The 22,800-nt window shown below is 46.8% G+C and overlaps 1 protein-coding gene across 2 annotated transcripts in view; it reads right to left on the bottom strand.

Moving 5' to 3' along the window:
* Positions 1-1,113: 1,113 nt before the first annotated feature.
* Positions 1,114-22,800, bottom strand: part of HK1 (hexokinase 1) — a 35,894-nt gene continuing 14,207 nt past the window's right edge. For both annotated transcript variants that reach the window (XM_042033465.1, XM_042033466.1), the window contains 15 exons: positions 20,529-20,648; positions 17,764-17,859; positions 16,472-16,571; positions 16,197-16,380; positions 15,834-15,989; positions 14,040-14,273; positions 12,534-12,838; positions 11,811-11,959; positions 11,591-11,710; positions 10,681-10,776; positions 9,813-9,912; positions 7,750-7,933; positions 5,836-5,991; positions 4,961-5,194; positions 1,114-4,251 (listed from right to left, as the gene is read on the bottom strand). In XM_042033465.1, the coding sequence (XP_041889399.1) occupies positions 4,107-4,251; positions 4,961-5,194; positions 5,836-5,991; positions 7,750-7,933; positions 9,813-9,912; positions 10,681-10,776; positions 11,591-11,710; positions 11,811-11,959; positions 12,534-12,838; positions 14,040-14,273; positions 15,834-15,989; positions 16,197-16,380; positions 16,472-16,571; positions 17,764-17,859; positions 20,529-20,648 (2,379 nt within the window). In that variant the 3' untranslated portion in view covers positions 1,114-4,106. The remainder of the gene's footprint in view (positions 4,252-4,960; positions 5,195-5,835; positions 5,992-7,749; positions 7,934-9,812; positions 9,913-10,680; positions 10,777-11,590; positions 11,711-11,810; positions 11,960-12,533; positions 12,839-14,039; positions 14,274-15,833; positions 15,990-16,196; positions 16,381-16,471; positions 16,572-17,763; positions 17,860-20,528; positions 20,649-22,800) is intronic.

Below are 22,800 nucleotides of genomic sequence, written 5' to 3'. Positions count from 1 at the left end.
CTGTTCCAATACAGGAACCAGACGCATGTTCCTTCTCCACTTCTCCACCTCCCTGGCTCTGTGGAGACAATTATGTTATGCAACAAACTTGTCCCACTAATGGACAAGAGAGCACAGGCCCCTCTGAAAAGGTTCATCATTTTAAATCATCCCAGCAGGTAGTTCCTAGTCCAGATGTTACCCAGCCAGCCTTCTCCCCTGGCCAGCCTGCTCTTCCCACAGCTGCACTGCTGGTGTGTGAGCAGGGCAGAGGGAGAGCAGCAAGAGGCATTTACAGACAGCCACCACCAAAGCCATTCTGCCAAAGGGATTGAGAACCATTTGGGAGGGATATTCTGCCAGGCACACATTGCTGGGACCAGGCTAGACATGGCAAAGACTCCTGCTCTGAGGAACTGAAGGACCTTCTCACAGAGTTCAGTATTTGATATACATGAGCTGTACCTCCCCCTGCCCAGCCGGTGTGATTCTAAGGCCTTTAAACTCTGCAGCTTTCTAATGCAGAGCTTTTTAGACCAAACAGGCCTATCTTGAGCATCCCACCTTCCCCTCCCTCTTCCATCACACCTGAACAGCCACCCAGAGCCTATTCCAGATGCCCTGGTGTCACACATGTGCTGCCAGTGCATCCCCTGTGCAGTCCCTGACTGGCACTGATGTTCTCTGACAGCTCAAGGCATCTCTTTCTCTTGTTTGGAGCAGAAAGCAGAGGATGATTTCTTCATGTTGCAAAAGGAATTCTGTGTCCTGGAGGACTCACAGTGCAGATCCTGAGGTTTCATCCCATAGAAACAGCAATAGCTAAGGAAGCAGAGATGCTCTGAGCCCTTGCTATGTGGAAGAAAAGGCAGCTCAAGGCAGGCTACCTTATTCCTGTGATACATGAGGCAACAGGAACACCATGCTCCATAGTAAGTACATGCAATTCTTCATATAAATATAGACAGGACTAAATACCATGCAGCAGTAAAGACATCCAGGTCAGCAATAAATCCCTCCTCTGCATGCTTACTCGTGCTCTATGCAGCAAAGCAGTCCCTGCAGTCAGCAAAGAAAAACACTTAAGAATCTCATTTTTATGGCAATGAAATGAATAAAAAGCACAGAACGGGGTTCAGAAGTTCAGAAACACTTTATTTTGCCTTCTGCTATTTTCTTAAGAAAACAAAACAAAACAAGGTCTGCTTATTTTAAAACCCATTCAAAAGGCTTCTGAGAGAACCCCAGAGGAGTAAGGAGCAGATGACATTACAACAGTGGTATGCAAATAGTCTTTTCCCCAGGAAATATAAGATTTTTGTGTTCATATTGCAGTAATTACAGCTTAACAGTTAAGAGGACTGTGATTTTATTCACCAAGCCTAAAAGCTTAAAGAAAGACATCTCAGTCATTGCTTGGATAACATTGGAGACATTTCTTCAGACAGTTATAGCTTGTGATTCACTTGGAACAGTTTCCTAGGGGTAAGAAGTAGTCTGGAAATGAAAATCCCACCAGGTCTCCCTTTGGAAAAGAACTGCCATGTCTTATCAAGTACATCAACTATGGTCCACGGTAGGAAAAGTTAGAAACACAAACTCACTCCCTATTTGTTATGAGCTGGATCCAATAAACAAAATGACCTATGCCAGCATCTCCAAAATTCACAGTCACCCTGAGACCAAGTTTAACTTCCACTTCTTGTTCACCCTCTATCCTGCACTGAGCCTGGCCCTCAGATGCCGAAGAGCTCCAAACCCAGGTCCCCAGGCACGGCTCACACCACCCCTACAGCACTGCCGATGGCAGGCACAAGATTTGCAAACCTTCAAGCAATTCAAATGCAACGTGTCCCCTGTGCCCAAAAGTTTCTCACCTTCTTCTGTCTCCTGTTTGGGGTCATAGCTGCACATCAAGGCTGTCAGAGATTATTCAAGCTGTAACATAAAATGGGTTATTGGAGAAGCACAGCTTCAGTGTATGAAAAAGGGGCTTTCATCTACAACTCCAACACAGGCTGTGCCAACCAGCGGTATGTGAGCACCTGACACCAGGACTCTGCAGACATCAACCCTATGCACACAGGGAGCTCACAGACATGTTGTATCCATCACAAGCCTAATGTAACCACACCACCCTTGGTGCAGCGCCCCGAGGTTTTCCTGCACTGCAGATCCCCCTGCACAAGACAGGGCAGGAGGTGCACCCAGACAAGCTACACAGCCCCTAAGATTTGGGCACTGTCAGTGCTGTGCCTCTGCTGAACTACATTAGGAAACACGAGGCATGGGGACCTGTGTGAATCTGACCCCGAATGCCCGGGAATAAAAACACACACACAAAACACAGGCACCACTGGGATTAGGTTGCAGCTCTCCCTACACAATAGCTCTTCCCAAAGCACTAAGCCACCAGCCAACAGCACCTCTTCCAGAAAGAACCACTAAACACCAGTTAACGCACATCAAAAAAGTTTAATATTTTCACAAGTATCACGTAACACTAGTACCGGAGCTACTAGTGTGCAAAGTAAAAAGACCCTCTACCTTTGCAAAACCAGTTAGGCATGCAATTTTTCAGGTAGACACACACTTAAAGCTGCAATGACTGTTTGTGACTCACAGGTTACTTTACAACATTCACTCACAGTGCACCATAATGCATATTGAAATGTTATCGATAGGTAGGGCAATCCAAATCTTAGGGGAGTGGAACGAGAACAAAGAAGAGTAGCCTGCAAATTTCCATCTACTTTCTGCAGGAAAAGGCAGCAGGGAAAACCATGCGGACATCTCAAATTCATTTTTGGTAGAAGAGTGGGAATTAAGGACTATTGTGTGGTCTCCCTCTTTGCAGAAAGCGGTGTGACTTGCAAATGTTACTCGACATGTACCTTCCTAACTGCTTCTCAATTTAAGTGATACAACTGGTATGCAGATATAATAATGGCATCGACTGGACAGGGGACAGGGTACACCATGTGTAAATGATCCTTGCTGTTGCTTTCATCCTTGGAATAAGCTGCATCCAATTTTGGCTTTGTGGGCTTTTTATGCACCCGGGTCCTCAAAGGCAAGATCAAAACGCAACCCTCCTCTTCCTTTCTGCGCACTAACTCTAGCTGAGTGTTTCTGTTCTGAGTGACTGCTGGACAGTATTAAAGATTAAAGCTCTGTGTGGAAGCAAATACCCATTTAAGGCGAGAGACGGGAGTAGGCGCATCTGAGGGACGCAGTCGAGCTCCAGGTTCGATGGAAGGGCAGCTGCAGTGCCCTGACCCAGACTAACAAGAAGAGAGAGGAAATACTTTTTGTAAGAACCTAAAGAGAAGAATACAGCACAGCCGTGTAGGGACCATAGATCTACCGATTTCACAGGTCTGGAGATTTGGATTACCCCAGTCACCAACCACTTGGCTTTACCCTTTAGGGATTTCTCGCCGAAACGTGACAGATTTCGCCCAGTAATACAACACTACTCACATAAGCAATGGGGAATACCAGTGGAACCAGATCTGTGGGACAAGGGCATTTACTTTCACCATGACAAAAGAGGCAAGAAGGAAGCGAGTAAGTCGCGGTGTCAAGTCCCACTATAGAGTTACGTGCGTGCACAGTGCTGACACACCATAATGTGTTCGCAACCGCTTTAGACGAAACAACAGCAGGTAGATATGCAGGAGGGAACTGTTGCTTCCCCTTCACTTAAAAGCATCAACACCCAGGTCTGGTGGTCAGCGTGCTGGCAGTGCGCTTAACAGGGATGCTGCAAAGAGCACGTTTGGTACGATGCAACGGTAGCTCTCAATGCACATCACTTGGGGGCAATTTCGTCTCAGACAACAACTGATTTTTGACAACTGCAGAAATTATAGACTGTTTTTTCCATGACCTACAGATGGGGAAGGTACCAACAAGGTGAGTAAGAAACATGCAGATTGGGGTCCAGAAACAGGAGATATTATTAACAGCACACATTCTATCTTGTATCCTATTTTTTTATGTCATTAGTTGTAATTTTCTTTTCCCCTGATAAAGCAGTGAGTTCTGGGTTTTTACCAGTTCTGACTATGCAGTCGCTGCTTTATGAGAAACACAAGACAGAATTGGGGCCAGGATTGTGGAATTCAGTTCTGCTCAGCCTCACGAAGCCTGCATCCCACCGCTGTGATGAGCGCTGCCCCTTTCCCGCTGCCGTCCTCCGACAGCAGGAAGGTCACGTCGCAGTTGGGTGCCAGGTCTTTGACTGTTTGGTGCATGATCCTCGAAAAGCTGTGAAAGGAAACAAGGGCAGTGGGTGAGGAAGGTCCTGCAGCACCTGTGGAGTGGAGCACTGCCACGGGCATTTGCACTGCATCCCCTTTCACTAGGGTAAGAACTAAAATACTGGAAACTAGGGTGGATTTGAAGCCTGGGAGCAGTAGGAGCTAAAGGAAAAAAGCATTTGCATCCCAGCCCTGCCTGTGTGAGGTTAACTGGGATCACTGATATCACAGGAAACGGAAAAGAACAGACCACATTAGCCACCTTCTTCCCACCCATCTGCCTCCATGCACACCAGAGGTGGGCACTAGTTCTCTTCTCCTGCCCCCAGCTCTTTTAGACTCCTGCCCTCACATGCATTGCTCTGCAGCAGCTCTTCTCCGCTGGACACTGAACAGAAACATCCTCTAAAGAGGTACCAGGCATTTCAGCACTGCTCTGTCATTGCCTGTCCAGAGCCAAGAGATCCTTCCCTTGCTATACAGCTTCCAATTCACTCAGCAAGCTGTGTCCCCTTCAGTTTGTCACCACCCCAAGAATCTTTCACAAGTCATTCTTGATACTCTCATTGCCCTTCAGAAAGCTCTAAGCCCCCTGATTAAGACTTTTTTTTTCCTGGCTCTTATCCCAGCAAGTGAGACCAGTTCGGTGCGTCAAGAGGAAGGACGTACACGCAACACACTACAGGCAAACAAATGCTGAGAAGGCAAATACTCACTGTGGGTGTAGTTTGTACAGAGTGCCATCCACACCAACCGTTATCTCCAGGTGCTCTAACCCTCTGTTCTCCCTGATTTTATCTACGATGGCAGCCATTCCAGCACCACACAGCTGAGCTGCTCGCCTTGACACTGCTCCGCAGACTGTCTTGACAATGATACTGTCATCACAGGTGCTGTTGAGCCCCAGCTGCTGGAGGATGGTTCGCACCTGCAGCAAGGCTAACCTGTCACTGTAGGAGGAAAACACGGTGTTACAGGTTTCCCTCAGTGAAGCCATAAACCCCACTGCACTGATGGCATGCATGGATCCATGCACCCACAGCAGGCAGCAGCCTCTACTGACAGCACAAGTGACCTCAGAGAATACAAATTCAGTCACCCTGCACTGTGCTGCAAGCAGCAACAGAGGCTCCAAGTCCAGCTCCGCACTGTCTCCCCTTCTCTTTTTAATTACAACCTTGGGGGGTTTTTCCCCCGTGAAGCCTCAGAGATTGCTTTAAAATACAGAGTCCAAGCAATAAAAGCACAAAAACACCCAGTAAGCAGTGCTCACTCAGCTAGTGTTCATTCAATTCCACAATCGCAGCTAAACACACACAAGGGGCCCAGGAAAATGGCTTGATTTCCAAACAAGGAAATAAAATGATAGAGTGAGGGAATCCTTGACAGCCCTTCCCAGGGTTTAGAAGTGAGCATTGCTAGAAATTCAGTTGATGTTGTAAAGAATCCTCCTGCACACACAGACTGAAACAAAAATTATTTCTAGAGAAGCAAGCAATGCTCTCCAGCTGTCCCTCCCCTCCAGCAGTGTCACCAGACGAACACTACCACACTATTTCACTCCAAGCAGCCTCCCCTGCGGTGCTCTTACCTCTCAATCTGAGAAAGGAACTTGGTTTCAAAGATATGTCTGGTCTTCAGTGTCTCTGAAATCTGGCCTCGGAACAGGAAACCCCGTTTGGTGAAGTCGATCAAAATGTTGCGGACTATTTCCCCCAGGTACATCCCACTGATCATTTTCTCATACCTGCAAGGAAAGACAGCAGTCCAGCTCAGAGGGAACCTGCCCATGTTTGCAAAGGCAGCATCACAGATGTGCTATCAGCCAGGTGTCCTACCCACAGAGGGCTGCAGGTAGCAGCGCTGAGCATTGCTCTTGAGACACTCCTTATCCTGTGCTAGAAAGGTCTGCCAGTGGAAGATATTTCTTCTCTCTAGCTTGATGCAAGACAGCAAGTGGGAAACTTGGGTCCTGTGTGCAGAGTTGGGGGCTGAGAGGGCTTCAAGACAGCTTGGTTCCTCCCTGTGGTTTTGGGACTACTGGTTTCCTACTGGAAACCAGGTGCTCGAATTAAATGAAGAGCATAAACCAACCCTGGACCACCAGCTTGCCAACTTGCAGGTCAGTGGTCCTGTGAACAGGCTGGGCATGCCTTTTTCCATCCTTTATCTTGCACAGGGCTGCTTTTGCAGCACGGGACTCCCTTAAAAACACTGCATTTGCAGTGACTGTACCTTATGGCTTCCCTGGAATTTTGCTGCATGGAGCCACTGAGCTTCTTCTGTTTCAAGATCTCAGTTATGTTTTGCACTCCCTCCCTTCCAGCATCACTCTGGTTTGAATGGAGCATTTTGGGGTCTGTGAGTTGTGTCCTTACCAACAAGAACTGAACAGTTCGATTTCTTGAGAAGGACATTCAGTGATGAATCCTTTATTTCACCTCCTGAAGCTCTACAGCAGGGTTTGTGCCCTGGGTTGAGCAGAGCCCAGCGCGCCATCCCGCTGGAAGCAGGCCACACAGTCCATTTAATACCATGAACTCTCTCAGGCTTGTACCCAGCAAGTGTCCTCCCTCTTGAGTACCTAACTATCTCTGGAACAAATTATTCCCCCTGGCAGTCTTCACTACTGCCTTTGGCTGCTTACTCCATGCCAACCCTGCTGCTGCATCAGGTTTGCTCCGCGTCTGCCTCTCTGGGTCTGCTTGAGCCTCAGCTTCTATAGAGCTTCCCGTGGGACTTGCCAACTTGTCTGTATTCCTCAGGTTTTTGTGGACAGATGTACTCTAGTCACAAAATCTTTTTAAAGGCTCCTGGCATCAAAGCACTGCTGCAAAGAAATGGTGAAAAACTCTAGTCCTAGCAAGCAACAATCTCAGCCCAGTTTTATCAGTGCTGGGTACACACCTCCCTGTCAGCCTTTTCTTGAAGGGGACAGGGAAGCACTTGCCCAAACGCTGAGCCCAAAAAAGGGGACCAAACTCCAGGAGCAAGAAAGGCAGGTCCTCTAACATGACCTAGTCCATCCAGAAAATTGTCTGAAACAAGAGCTGGCGGCAACTTCTAGAGAGCTCCTGACTGCTTTACAGTGAGCAGTTCCAAGCTTTAACCAGCTGGTGTATGTTCAGGATTTCTACAGGCACAGTCCTCTAAAAAGAGCATTCAGCTAAAAGAGATTAACCTGAGACCCTGAGCAAAAGAATGACCAGCCATCTTATCCCCCCCTCAGTACAGCACAGGATGAGAAAAAGGGTCTCTTCATAATTTCAAGACTTTTGAAGCCCTCACCAAAAGCCCTGCTGTGGAGTCCCATGGCAGCAAGTAAGTCACAAAAAAGCAGCGACCAGGAAAACCACAGAAAGAGGAGATCCCACAGGATAGCAGGACTGCAGTAATTTTCTACTCTTAACCTCTCCTTTCTCAACTGGGAGAAATCCAGTTCTCTCTTAAAAGCACTTAAGGCAGCCTGGCTTATATGCATAGCACACCATTTATCCTGCAGTACCTTTGCTTTCCAGCATTCAGTGAGAAGTCATCAACTGCTTTGTCATATATTGTCCTGATGTCGTCCAGGCACCCGTTATCCCCGAACGCTCCCCACTCCGTGTTCACACACATCCGCCCTTGCTCACCATCCACCATCTCTATGTTTCTCATCTCTTCCATGTAACAAGCATTGCTGCCCGTTCCTGAAAGAAACACACACTGAAATTATTCTTTGGTTGCATCAAAACAACACTAGAGCCAGCACCACAGCCCTGACAAACCTTCTGAGAGATCTCAAATGTGTTTTTTTTCTGAAAGAAGTAGCTGAATCATCATTTGAAACATCAGAAAAAAACCCAAACCCCCACTCTTCAATAATCCTAAACTGAAGGAGAACATTACTGCTGTGGTGCATTGCTCAGGGTGGCTCAGAGAGGAAGCTCACCCAGGCCAGCTGGCTGAGGGTCCCACACAAAACATCACATGCTTCTGACCCCAAAACTGCAGGAAGCAGACAGCTGGGTTTTGCAGCTCGGAACCACCTTCCACAAAGCCCATGGACCCACAGAATTCAGGGGAAAATGTGCTGAACTGAAAACCTCAGCAAGTTCTGAGGCAGCAGGGGTTTTACCAGCTGATTGCTTGGGGGGTTTTTCTGATTTTAACTGCTTATTTTCTCTGGCAGAAAGGTTACTCCCATGTTGAGATGAGGCAATATCTGATACTTCTTACAGGGGATCCTAAGGAATGTGGCTAAATGCTCCATGTACACAGAGGTCTTGTGGAGCAAAGCTTTATTAGCAAAGAGAGGCAGCTTTAGCTGCTAATCAGGGCAAAAGTTCTCTTGGAGTTACTTGAACTCATTTAATCCTGCATCCCATATTCTGTACCAGTTGCTACAGCAAGTCTGTTTTCTTCTGCCATTTTTTAGGGAATTATATCAATACAGTCTGAGCTAAAATAGATCCTCCCACAGTACGCCCCTGCTGCAGGAGAGCTGAGCCACAGCACAGGGTTTGGCGGGGGGAATGTCTGGGTTTGCAGACTGAGAGCCAGGTTTGCAGGAACAAACCTGATCAAATCCAATTGCGGATTGCCACCAGCATCCAACCTCCCTCAGGTGCCATCAGCCAGGCAATCCAGGCAGGGCAGAGGGAGCTGTCAGAGCCCCAGAGCTTTCATTCCCATTATCCTAGATGTACCCAGGCCACCTCTGACCCCCTGCTCTGCACACAGACATGCTGGCTGCACAGCATATCTGGCAGGGCTGCAGCAGACGGTCCCCAGGGGATGTTCTCAGCACCCCAAGGACACGCTGTCCTTCCTGTAGGGAACTCTGATTCCTGAAAATGCCACCGATGGAGCTGCGCAGACACGGCTTCCTACCCACACTGCACTGTGCTGACTCATCCTGGACATTTTCCAGCTGTCTGGAGGAGAAATTGGTGGCGTTTTATTTTCCTATAAGCCACCTCACAACTGAAAGCATTCTTAAAGCTTGCAGGTTCCTTGTCCCCTTCTCTCCCATGGAAAACTCATTTCTCTGGAGAGCTCTGGGAATTCACACTGCCCCGTGACTCAGGCTCCCCAAGCGTGGCATTTGCAAGGGCATCGGCAGTCGCCTGTGGAATTACTTCAGCTGTCTCACTGCCGGGAAGGGAGCTCTGCGTCACTGCACTCAGTCTATCAGAGCTCTCCACCACATGCCATTTGGGAATTGTGGCTGCACTTTGCACGTTTACTCTGAGAGACCACATGCTTGAGGGAAGCTGTGGACCACCAGAACACCCCAGCAGGGAAACTCTTACAGGCTAAACTAACAGCAGCTCCAGGAGCCCACATCTGCTCTCCTCCCAAGCAGCACCATGACTTTACCAAATAAAACAGGCAGAATTTATTGAGCATCACAGCCTCTGCTTATCTCAACTGATTGTGGACAGAACCAAGTTGGCTGTTGAATTCTGCTCTCTTTTCCTCCTGGATATCCTAGGTTTATTTTCAGTTAGCCACAGGGATGCCTCCATGAGAATAGAGACAGATGTGTGGATGTGCTGTTTAATAAAATGCAGCTCTAACACATACCCACAATGAGTCCAATCTCACAGTTTGGATCTTCATAAGCACAAGTCATCATTGTGCCCACTGTATCATTCACCACAGCCACCACATCCAAGTCAAATTCCTTTGGGAGAGAGAAAATAGTAGTGAGAACTCTGGGCTAGGGGCAGTCCGTCACACCAAAGGGGACACGAAAGGAGCACACCAAAGGGGAGGCTGCCAAAACACCCTGGAAACAAACAACTGAAATTACCAGCCTGATTTCACACATGCAAAAATAGGAACCTTGTCTACCAGCAGGCAGCTAAGGTACATGCTCTACCTATGACAGACTGTCTTCAGAATGAAGTATATTCCTGGCTGTTCTCCTTGGCTTAGGTGTGTTTAAGCACACATCTTTTACACAGGCACATGGTATAAACATTCAATATCACAACAATTATGTAGCAATTCCAGTAACAAAGGTTTTAAGACTTCCTTTTCACTGGCTGGTAAAAACTGTGCAAAAGTAACATCCTCCTCAAGCTATTTTTCTTCCCTTCCTAGAAAGTTTTGGCTAGACTGGTTGAGGCTTTTTCAAGGTCAAGAAGAGGAGGAGAAAATTGTCCTTTAGGGTGCACTGAGGTGCATTCCTACAATCACCATTTTGAAAACTCCTGCTTTCTCCATGTGTGTCACAATTGCCACAGAGTTTGAAAGAAGCCTTGAAAGTTCAAGCAAATGTGAAAAGCTAGAAGCCTCTGGGGGAAAAACAACCGTCTGTGCAAGACAGGAGACAGCCCATGTCTACAAGGCACACAAATCCTGTGAGAGGGAGCCAGCTTGACCCACAAGGTCTGTCCATTCTGGAGAGGAGCAGAATGAGGAAAAAAAAAAAGAAAAGAAAAATCACCTCTCTTCTTTTAATTCCTTCTCTAAGCAAATATACCACATCTTCTCCCTCACAGTCTGTAGCTTTGAAGCCTTTTGTCCAATTGAGAAGGATACCCTAAAAAGCAAGAAAATAGGTTATCAAGTTGCTAGGACTCAGATGTTATTCTGTACACTTAACATTTCAAATGCTTTAGTGCGATGTTTTACGGAAGAGTCCCTGTGAAAAGGAATATCTCTTTAGTATGTGGAATTGTCATCTAAAACAACTAATTGTGATCTAAATTTCCAGAGCAATGCAACAAACTAAAAGAAATAAAAAAAGTGTGACAGGAACTCAAAAACCCAAAAGTGTTACAGAAATTATGCCTTTCATTAAAAAAATCCCAGCTAATAGGAAACTATTAACAGCTGCAGAGGTTGGGCTGGTGTAAATATGTGACAGTGAAGTTAAACATGCAAGTGAAAAGAACACAAGTCTATTTGTCAGGGATGTGCTTCAGGCCACACTGTCACCCTTAGGGTGACACAGCCCACAGATTCTGGTGCAACCACTCCATCCAGTGAGACAAGATCAGCTGGGAATAGGCGCTGGCAGCAGGGTTGGACTTTTGCTTACTGCTTGCAAAACCAGGGAAGTGTCACACACCAGCAGGTTTATACAGTTGGAAAAAACACAATGTCTTAAAAAAGGGATATGACCACCATGGAAAATTTAAATGCTCTTATCTGTCACAGTCACGGGCTGAGCAGCATTTGCATTACTACCCTTAAAGGAACTATTTATAGGAGCAGCTGCACTGGTCAGGGTCAGAGCATGAACCTTCCCCTTGTATGACCTTCCTGTAAGTGTCACGTGGATGACATGAAGGCAGAGAAATCAGGCCTGGCATAAGCACAAAAGCAGATTCAAAAGGTACTAAGGAACTTACAGCATCCAGACTGGTCTGCTTGCAAGGGAAGGAAAAGGTGAAGCCAAGAGGAAGACGTGCGCCTTTTATCCCCATATAATCCAGGAAGTCAGAAATGCAGGTAACGATGTGATCAAACAGCTTTAAAGAGAAAAGTCATAATATTTGAAGTTGTACATGTTATGTGCTCTTAAGGAGCTATTTAAAAAGCAGCAGTGCAGCCAAAGAGAAACACAAATACCTCTTCTCCTGTTCCCTGCATCACCTCTATGGGAATGGCATAGATCTTGTTGTGCATCTCAACTGTTCTCCTTTTACCGCTGCGGATTTTCACCAGCAAAACTCTGAAGTTTGTCCCTCCAAGGTCAAGTGCCAGAAAGTCTCCATTCTCTGTAAAAAAATATGTGTGTATATTTGAAGAACCATAAGTAAAATCTGAATAAATGCTTCTCTCAAAGTATTTTGATAGAAAATCTCCTAAAAACTCAGTTGGGAAGATCTTCATCAAAAGAGGACTTTAGATGCGGCTCTGATTATTCCAGCTTTCTTTTTTTTTTTTTTGTTTTATTTTTTGTTTTGTCTTCCTTTAAACCAACAAGCAAAAAAGGACCCACATGACTGTTCCAAGAGAAAGCTGAAATTTGGCCAGCCACCCTGAAATGTAAAGTACCCAAGTAGTGTGAACAGGGTTTATGATCCCAGTTGTGGTTTTATGATCCCAGCTGTGCTTTTCTCAGCTCAAGCTGTGACTTTGCTTGCACCCTGAGGCAAGGACAGGGGGCCAGGCTGCCAGCAACCAGCACAGGCCAGCAGGGCCAGTGCTCAGCTCTCCTCCTTTGCACAGCTCAGGTTCTTCTTTGGTCGCACCAGATCTGCTCACCCTCCACCAAACCCCACACTGGGAGCCCGTTTCAGCGCCCTGTAGCTGAGCCAGTGTCCCCACTCCAGCAAAGGCACGCTCTACCTGTCCCATCCGGCGTGCTGCGGACGAAGGTGGGCAGCATCTTCACTTTGGCAGTCTCGTGAGTCTTCTTCTTCAGCCCCGCTTCCATCTCCGCCCTCATTCTCTTCTTCACCTGCAGCAGCTGCTCGTGGGTGAGCTTGAACTCAGCCAGGGTCTCGTCGATGAGGCGGTGCTGCTCCGACAGCCGGTACGCCACGGCCGTCACCATGGCCGCTCCCTTCCCGCTGCCGCTCTCCGACAGCAGGAACCGCACCTCCGAGTCAGGCACCAGGCGCCGCGTGGTTTTGTGCAAGCGCCGGGCGTACCTGTGGGGAGGAGAGGCTGCAAGCCCGGCCTCTGCACTGCCCACGCCCCAAAATCTGCACTGCATCCCCCCAAAATCTGCCCTGCCCACACCGACCCACTGCAAGGGGAATGGGGAGACTCACCATGCCCAAACTAGCTACAGCCTCCCAAGCAGAAAAACTAACAGGGAAGAGCAGTTCTTCCCTACAGCCTCCTTCCTCCTGAACTTCTAAGCAAAGCCAGAAAAATGCAGGGGAGAGCATCAGTCTCATCCCCTGAACCTGATCCTGGATGGGAGAAACTCCCTGGCTGCAGTGCTGCTCCAACTCCTTCTCCTGGGGTCCTCTCCTGAACTTGCTGGTTTAGATGGTGTGGGTAGCAGTTAAGAAACCAACAGTGCCCAGTGTTTATTATCTTAACAATCCCCAGACCTTGCCCCGTCTGGAAGAGCGAGTCAAAACAGCATTCTCGGAAATTTTTTTGTTTGCTGAAATTTTATGGGTTTTTAAACGAAGGAAAATATCTTTTTCAATAAATAATGAGAAACTGGAAAAGAAACATTAGGCATATTTCTCCTTTCAGAAGTTCACCCACAAACATAATTTTCTGATTTCTACAAAAATCTATACAGCTGTTTCACTAAAAATGTAACTTTCAAGATGGGGGAAAACAAGACAAAGTCAGTTTGTTACAGGCCATGGAAATCTAAGCACCATTTCTTCCCCTCACCCCAGTTTTCAAGCATATCTTCAGAAAAGACTGGCAAAAATAGGGTTCAGCATGGGCATTAAACTGGAAATGGAGATGAAGGTGAATTAATTTCCTCAGGTCTCCTCACAGCCCAATCAATGGGCACAAAGCAATGTTTTGTACAAAGAAACTCTCCTTCCAAGAGGTCTCTTGAGGATCCCTTAAGTTATCTATTCAGACCACCATAGTTTTCCCTGACATTGCAGTATCCAGTTACTCAGAGGTTTGGTTCTTTTCTGTGTGGTTTTGTCGGGTTTTTAGAATCTGACACAAATTTTTCACTTAAAAGACGTCTCCTTTCCCCCCTAAGCTCCCCAGCTCAGACCTAAACCCCCATGCCCATGCTTTGGGTTCATCATCTCACAGCCTGCCTGGGTGACGTCTTGGGATGACATGCTCACCATGCTCACCCCTTTGCAAACCAGAGCCTGTGGCAGGTGAAGTGTTAGTGGCAGGAGCAGAGGGACTCACTGTGGATGCATCTTGTAGAGGGACCCATCCACCCCCACGGTGGTCCGGAGGCGGCCGACCCCCTTGTTATCCCGCAGCTGGTTGAGGATGGCACCCAGGGTGGAGGCCACCAGGTTGGCTGAGCGGAAGGACACAATGGTGCAGACATGCTGGACAGCGATGCAGTCCTCGTGGGACGGCTCTACCCCCAGCCGGGTCAGGATTTCTTTGGCTTTGTTCAAACCTTCTTTGCTCCTGCAAAGTAAAGGGGACTCCTTAGTGGGGATGTACTGGACTGCAGGACTGAGGTGCATCCAAACATAGGTGTCCCTGCCTGGGGTTTGAGAAGGTTAGAAAGAAAATTTCTTAGAGATCTGGACTAGAAAGCTTCATGAGGCTTGAAATAAAATGCTCTAAACATGCATTCATTCACAGATGGAAAAGCTTTCCATTAAAGCCTGGTGCAAACATGCCACCTACAAACAATGCAATTCCAGGTACTACAGCAGCCGCACTACAAGGAGGAACTGGAGAAATTAAAATGCTTTTTCATTACAGTGATGCTTTAAACTGCAAACAGCTTCTCTTGAGCATGAAGCATCAGCCCCACAATTCAGCACGGGCCTGAGCACACACCTAATCCCACACTCATTCCCTCGCATGTCTCCATAAATTAAGCCCAGTGCAAAAAACAAAACCCTGAGCTAAGGTTGCCTAAGCAATTTCATGCTAACGGGCCTCTTTTCAGGCTTTTACAACCCCACTGAATCCCTGCCTCTTGCATTGCTTTTTTCCTCATTAGCACCCAGCCTGAGAGCAAAGCTTCTGGCAAAACTTCTCCTTGTCCAGCTCAGTCATTTCCCAGACAAAAACACAAGGAGTATATCTTGTCATCCCTAACTATACTCCATACATCTTTTTAAGGACTCTTGCATCTTGCTAGCACTAGCCAGAAATTTGAGGCTGCACAGGCATGTTCCCCCTACTTATAACCACAGTTAGGTTCAGGAAGCAAGGTGGGATTTCAGGGCAAATTTTTCCTCTTAATAACTGAATTTCTCAACAATTGCATTTTTCTCACTGCTGTTCAACATTACCTTGGTCCACGACACAGACCTCTGTGGTTAAGACAAATGAACACACACATTTAATGGAAAGTTGTTCAGATAACATGGTCTGCAGGGACAGGAGTAAAATGTGGCAGGAGGAACAGGCATTACAGAAGTTACTGGCCGTTCCCCTAGTGTTGTACTTGCCATTTCAAAAAGAAAATCCAGCCCAATGACTATGGTACAAACTATCCCAGTGATGTGAATTTTAAAAACACGGGGAGAAGAGCCTGTAAGTACTGACCAAAGAGGTGATGACACTCCAAGAAACCAACTGGCACATAGCTCAGAGGTCACCGTGCAGCACCCGGCACTGCCTATGGGACTGAATGCTCTGCCTTGTCATGCTTGTTTTCCTTCTGCCCAGCAATCCCAGGGAAACAGCAAAGAGCAACACAAGTATTTGCTAGGAGGCACTAAGCCAATTCATTTTGTGAGCAGCGAGAGAGGTACTACAGCTCATACCCTGAAAGCTGCATGGACTGGCAGACTTTATAGTTCCTCCCAACACAGAAGAAGGGAGAAATCTTGGGGTGGAGGACACAGACTGTCTGCTGAGGGTCCCCACACGCCAGCTCTGCACGGGCAGTAGAGGATGGCAGCCACCTCCAACGCAGCATGCCTTCCCACAATGCAAAGAGAGCAGGAAAATTAACATTCAGAGCTGCTGTGAAGTCCAAGGAGTGAAAAGGGATAGATTACTCACTTTTCAATGGCAGAAACATGCTTCGTCTCAAACTTCCCTTTGGTGAGAAGCTCAGGGGTGATTCTCCCCTCAAAGAGCAGCCCCTCCTTGGCCATCTTCACCAGGATGAGCCTTACAAGCTCCCCCATGTATAGCCCACTGACCATCTTCTCAAACCTGCAGGAGAGGACAGCAGTCACCCACAAATCCATGGACAACACTGGGAAGCAGGGCCCAGCTGTGCCACCATAAAGCCTGGCCCAGCCAGAGATTTGCTTCACCACAGGCAAAGTTTCATTGAACTGCAGAATCCCTAACACAAGTGGGAAATGGAGCACAGAGCAGAAAACAACAGAACAGTTCACAAATAACTGCCTCACTCACAGCTGCTTCCCAGGATTAAGGGATCCACGGTCGATCTCTCGATCAAACTCGGTCCTGATGTCTTCCAGCGAGCCGTCATCTCCAAAGGCCCCCCACTCCGTGTTAATGCACATCCTGCCCTCATCCCCTTCCACCAGGTCGATGTGCCGCATCTCCTCCATGTAACAGGCATTGGTGCCAGTGCCTTGGGAAAAAGGACAGCAGAAGGTACTGACCAAGCTGGCCAGGCAAAGGCAGACAAGCCCCGCGCCCGCCACAGCCGCAACGAGCGTTACCAATGATCAAGCCAACTTCACAGCGCTGGTCATCGAAGCCACAGGTCATCATGGTCCCGACAGTGTCGTTCACAACAGCCATGATATCCGCATCATAGTCCTGGGGAGGAACAAAGCATTACTTGGACCTCTGGAAAACGCTGCTCCTGTTCATCACCAGCCTGCTTTTAGCAAATAGTTTCACAAGGAACAGGAGATAAATAATCTGTCTGAATACCACAGCTCATCTTTTTAAATATTCCCTGTTCTGTCTGCCAGTTCCCCATCCCACGCGCCCAAGAAGGCAATGAGAGCAGACTAATGCAAGCAATGAAACAGCACTAGGATCACTCTAGAGAGCACAGGCCTGCTCTCACATAAGCGCACTTAGGCAGGAAAGAAAAGGGCTGTACATGAGGGAGAAGGAACTTTGCACTGAAACATCATGGAACGATTTAGAGCAGTTGCTTGAGGAGTCAATCTAGAAAATACTTCTTACAGAATTCACTTAAACAATCTATGTGTTTTATATGAAGTGAAGATTTTAATACAAAAATAATGCGATTAAATAAATAACATGCAGACATTCCTTTCTGGGTGGAAATTCACTGTGTGGTTCTACCAAGTCTAATGATAGTAACTGACTCTAGTAATGTTGTTTGGTGACAGCAAAATTCAGGTTTCCTTAAGAGTCCACAACTGCCCAAAGAAAGCAAATACTGCCCAGTTTCCAATGAATTTTTGGAGGCTGAGTAATCAACATATCACCAGGCTGCAAGCATTATGCAAACCGTCTCATGCTCAGTGCCTTTTTATTTGTTTAAATCAGCAACCTGGTCACCTTAATTCTCTATAAAGTCAACCGTGAGAAACTCAGGGAGCAACAGCTCACTGAGCCTGAAATCCCCTTCTCTTCTACTCTGCTCCTCTCCTGCTCCCAAGCACAGCAGGTGCACAAGTGAGCTGAGCCCAGTCCATGAGACCAACTTTCTCAGGAATGGGACATGTTGGCATCACTGAAAGGCCCCAGCACTGCCACATAGCACTTTTTCAGTTTTTGGAGAATGATAAAAATCACTGAAGGTTGCCAGTGAAAAGCCACAACACAGCAACTCAGTTCTCTGCTGTGAGGAAAATCACAGCTTGCACACAACAACTCTGACACTGCTTCATTTTTCCAGCAAACCCACACATTTCATGCAAGAAAGCAGAGTTCCACCACCACTCAGACCATCTGCTCAAGTGAGTGACATGAAGATTGGTCCCTGGCAAAGCTGAGATACAGCTAAAAAAGAAAAAGAAGTGCAATTTACCCCACGTTTCTTGATGGCCTTGTTAAGCAGCCTCACGACATCTGCTCCCTCCACTCCGCTCGCTTTGAAGCGCTTTGTCCAGGTTATCAGAATACCCTGATAAAACAAGACAGCAACATTCAACAGGATGCAACCATAAGATACACACTGATCATTTCTTTTCCTTAAAAATGACATTTTATACTTCAAATGAATCTTCAGACCTCTGTTCTTACATGACCTCTAACAGCCAACCTGAGACAATTGGTGGTCTTAAGAGTCTAATTACAGTGAGCTGAAAGATAGAAAATTCTTTTCCCCTCCCTTGCTAGAAAATGGTGTGTTTGCATTTTGTATTTTCAGCCTACTCTTCTCCCTGCTACTCCTCGACAGTTTTTCTTGGAAAACCATTTAATCGTTTTGGGCATGGAAATAGACTGCTTTCAGAAAAAGCTGACTCTACAGGACTGACTACAGAGCAGGGATATGATATTGGTAGGTCCAGGATTTGGCTGCAGTGGGGATCAGGCTGCTGCACATTTACTGCCTGGAGTCCCATCTGTCTGGGCTTGTTTAACTGTGGGATCATGTTTATGGGTTGAGGCAAATGAAAATACTGGAGATGTAACAATGCATGTCCCTATTTTACAGCACAGATCAGAAAGAAAATCCTGGTATTGAATTCCTTGTCTGCAAACTTTCATAAAGAGCCTGCAAATACCCCAGGGTAACGACTACACTTATTTATTTGCTATTTACATAATGCCTGGCTGAATCAGAGCATTCAGTGTACAGGTAAATAATAACAAAAGAAAGAAAAGAGCATTGACAGTAATCAACTGACAGAAAGACAACTCAGACCAGCTCAGCTTTCCATACCCACCACAATATTCACATCTGTCACAACAGGAGTCCAAGAAGCTAAAAACCAGAAAAGCTGAAGCCTGTAGGCACAAGCAGCCATTGCCCAGGTGTGTGTTTGCCCATATCTCAGCTTAAAAATCAAATTTGCCCTCCAAACTGAGATAGCTACAGGGAACAGAAGGTCAGGGCAGCTCTTTCCAGACCAGGAGATACTCTCCTACCCCTAGACCACAAACTCAGTTTGTGTAAGTTTTGCCAATGTGCTGCCCTCATGGGCATCATTCAGAAGCCCATCAAAGCCCCATGCTGCTGTGCAGGGAAACTGTGGGCAAAGCCTGCTCTGCTGGCACAGCTTTCATGGGCAAAAGGGCGCCGTGCTTCACAAAACTTTTATAAGAAACTGGTCAAACCACAGTGGCAAAGAGCAGCTCCTCTCAGCATGACTGGCCACTGTGCTGGAAGGAATTTTTCCTTCACCAGCAAGGCCTTGGCAGCAGGAAGGAGCCCTTGGAATGCAGCAGGGTTGAGTGGGGCCCAACCATGTGGTGCCCATCTTATCACCCTTGGAGAAAACAGGGACTACCCTGCCTCCTTCTGCTTACCAAGCACAAGAAAACAGCACCCAGGCAAGCACAGCCTCACAGAAGCAGCAATCCAGGAACAAACCTGGCCCACAGAATCCAGAAAAAATGTATTTTTAAAACACTCATAACACATCACCAAAACTGTCAATATTTTTTTGTTGTTGTTGGCTTTTTTTTTAAGAGACAGCCTCCCTTGTCTCTTTACTATCCCATTCCACTCTGCCACTGCTCAGGTGTCCCCAAGGCACCCCACATGCTGCCTGCCCCACACAAGCACAATTCCATCCCAGCTGGTTGGAGCAAACCAGCCCACAAACAAGCGCCTTTCATCATGCAGCTAAGCAAACCTTCCCAAGGGCAACTCAACTTCACAACCACATCCCCAGCACGGCTCTGCTGTGGTCAGGAGCCTGAGCCTTACCATGCACGATGGCCAGATGGGAGAGCTGCCCCAAGATCAACTCATCTCTTCTGATGTGATGCAGTTAAAGGCAGCTCTCTGCTCTGAACCGCTTTCAGACCCTGAGTTAGTCAGCACCCCTGGGTTCAGCTCTCAGCACTGCTCAAGAAGTATGAAATGTAATAAAAATCATGCCTCACCTGGCCCTCCTCAGCACCAGCATCTGAGGGGCTGTTGCACCAGGCAAACCTAGAGACCTGCAAGCTGGAGAAGCAGGTCGTGCTTTAACAGGGCAACCTCTCCGTGTTTTGTGCAGATTTAACTTTCCGCATTCATTTGCTACACTGTTGCCATGGCAACGCTGTACCGGGAGGCTGCTGAGTCATTTGTGGTACAACGAGCAAAAGGAGGAAAATACCACAGCATCCTTGGCATGGGAATCTCTCCAAGGCTGGTTATCCCCATCCCTTTGTAAAGCAGGCTGGTTCCAGGGGACCTGTCCGACTGCCCTCAGTGCCCAGCCAGTGGCACGGCTCAGGACTGTTGCTTGGCAGGGACACCTGGATCCGGATCTGTGTGCACTTGCGAGGGTCAGCAAAACCCGAGCAAACCCTGCTGGGCTGGGTCCTTCCCAACCCCACCCTCTGCAGAGGTGAAAAAGGCTGCACAGGAGGCACGGAAAACCACTGCCATGTTTAGAGGGTAAACCATAACAGCAAGGAGCTCACGCAGAGGCAGCACAAAACATCAGGTGCCTCCTCCTCATTTGTTACCCAGCTCCTTCAGGCAGAAACATAAACATAAACACAGTCTGACAGTGAAATATAATATTCATTTATCCCCAAAATGAGACCTGTCTGGGACACTGCTTTCATGGCAATGTTTTAATAACATGGCAGCTCTTGTTGCATATTAAGAAAATTGTGAAATCTTCTTACCTCATCTAACTTAGATTGTCGACAAGGGAAGGAAAATGTAAACCCAACTGGCAGTTTCTTGTCTTTGATTTGTTGTTTCTCCATAAAGTCTCCCAGGCATTCAGCAACATGATCAAAAAGCTGTAAGAAAAGTATAAAACCACCATGAATATAGATACAGCTTGAGGGAGAAAATGTTTCAAACTCCATATGAAAACTGCTCTGAGTGAGAAGAAAGGAGAAAATAGCTCTCCATATTTTAAAGGATATATAAGTGGCATAGCTATGAAAATACTCTGAAGCAGGGTATATTAACACCTTAATAACTAATACATTATGAAATACACTGTCCTTTTACACACCTAGTTTAGGCATATTTTACACCCATAAAAAACACTTCCTGAAACAAGAGGCTCAAGGCTCTTGAGTCTGCTGTAACCCTTCCACTTAACATTTGATGAGAACAAAAATGTTCTTTTAACCTTTCAATAACAGGAAGGAGCAAGTCAAAAGAACATTTGGGATCCAGTCCCACAGGAGGTTGAGCACTTTTACAGTGATGTAGAGAAGATAACATCTGCTTCACTCAAGCATTGCTGAGACCAAAGAACCCAGCACTTTGCAGGAGCCACCCAAAAGAACATCATCTCTCAAATCTATTCCTAAAGCACACAACAAACAAACAAAAGGAAACCCAAGGGATTCATCTAAATATTTTCCATGCTACGAGAAACAACCCAAAACGGGGACATTTTTTGCGTTTTCTGAAAGGTCAGCTATGCAGGCAGCCTGCACCAGGCTTGGGGGTACCAACTCCCACCCAGCTGCCTCAATGGCACCTGTGACCATGGCACTATGTGCCAGCCAGGCCAGGAACCAGGGAGGCGGAAAGGCCTCTCACACTGAGCCATTTGGAAAGTCCCTCAGGTAGAGTGCAACGCTCAAAGCTGAAATCAAGCCTGAGCAACTGAAGCAACAAAAATACACATTTGTATTTACCAGCACCAGAAAGCCAGACATGCCTTCAACTGACCCATACCACAAATGGATGGCAAACTATTAACAAGTCACTGCCTGCCCCAGGAGATAACAGTGCTTCACATTTTAACTCCCTGAAAAACAAAGGCCCAAACAAAATAAATCCAATCCTATCTGCAGCATTGTTGGGATGAGAGAACATAATCTGCCCAGAAGACTGGGGATAACTGGGAGGGAGTACAAAAAGACATCTGTTGGTTCCAATTAGCCCACACAGCTTTATTAAGAACAATTAAGAGTCTTGGAGAGACAGGAATGTACTACAGACAGACTGCAGCAATTACAGATGATGAATATTTTGTCCTTCAAAGCAGGTCAAGAAGCAGTGTGTGTAATATTACAATTAAAGTGAACACCTTAAACTCATGCCTTAAATGAGGTCAGATTTGATTAAGGAAAAGTACAGTGGTTTCCCAGGGAGAATGTTGCCATTCATTGTCCTGGGCAAATCAAGGACATTTTTCTGAACCCACACAGAGAAACAACATGGGAATGCAATGTACACTGCTGCACTTCTGGAAGACAATTTTCAACTGTCCAGATGAGGGATGGAGGAAGAGGAGTTACGAAAAGAACTACAGTTAAGTAATAAAATATGGCAACTTCTCCAGGAGGAATACAGAAATAGCAGGAGTGTGTTCTGATCATGTTTTCCATCTGAAAGTATCTTGCTGAATACTCAATCCTACTAAACTTTCAGCTGCTTCCAGGATTACAAACAAAAAACCAGGGGCCAACCTCAAACCCCTCGGGAGTTCAGAAAGCAGGAAGCAGAAATGTTGACTGTGTATGTTGTTACAAAAATCCCTCTCATGCAACAAACTACGAATGCATAGAGAAAAGACGGGATCTGCTTTGTAAGTCTAAATGCAAAAAATTCCTGGGCATTCCCAATAGACTCCAAAAAGTCCGTGCACCTGCTGCGTTTGCCCACACAGTCCTGGCAGGACCTGCTGAAGCCCACCTATGTGAGTTAGCACTACACTGTAAGGGCAGACAAATGCAGTTAACTATTAGCCACAATTTGGACACTACAGGAGCTGTGTCTAGTCAGTGATGCACGGTCTGGCTGTGCTACTGTTGTTCATAAACCACAGTGGGAAGGCATGGCTCAAAAGCAGAAAAAAGACAGGCATTTATTAGTTTTGCTGCCACTGACACTGGTAAGACTTTTCCTAAAGAGACTCAAGGAAGCGTCTGTGTGTGCCCATGCCCATATTGACATCCAAACCTTACCAGTGCCAAATGACTCTGA

This window comes from Corvus kubaryi, unplaced genomic scaffold (assembly GCF_017639235.1).
Source record: "Corvus kubaryi isolate FWS band 111438036 unplaced genomic scaffold, C.kubaryi_AGA036_p1.0 37357, whole genome shotgun sequence".
Lineage (NCBI taxonomy): Eukaryota > Metazoa > Chordata > Aves > Passeriformes > Corvidae > Corvus > Corvus kubaryi.
This window is presented reverse-complemented; position numbering and strand designations above follow the sequence as displayed.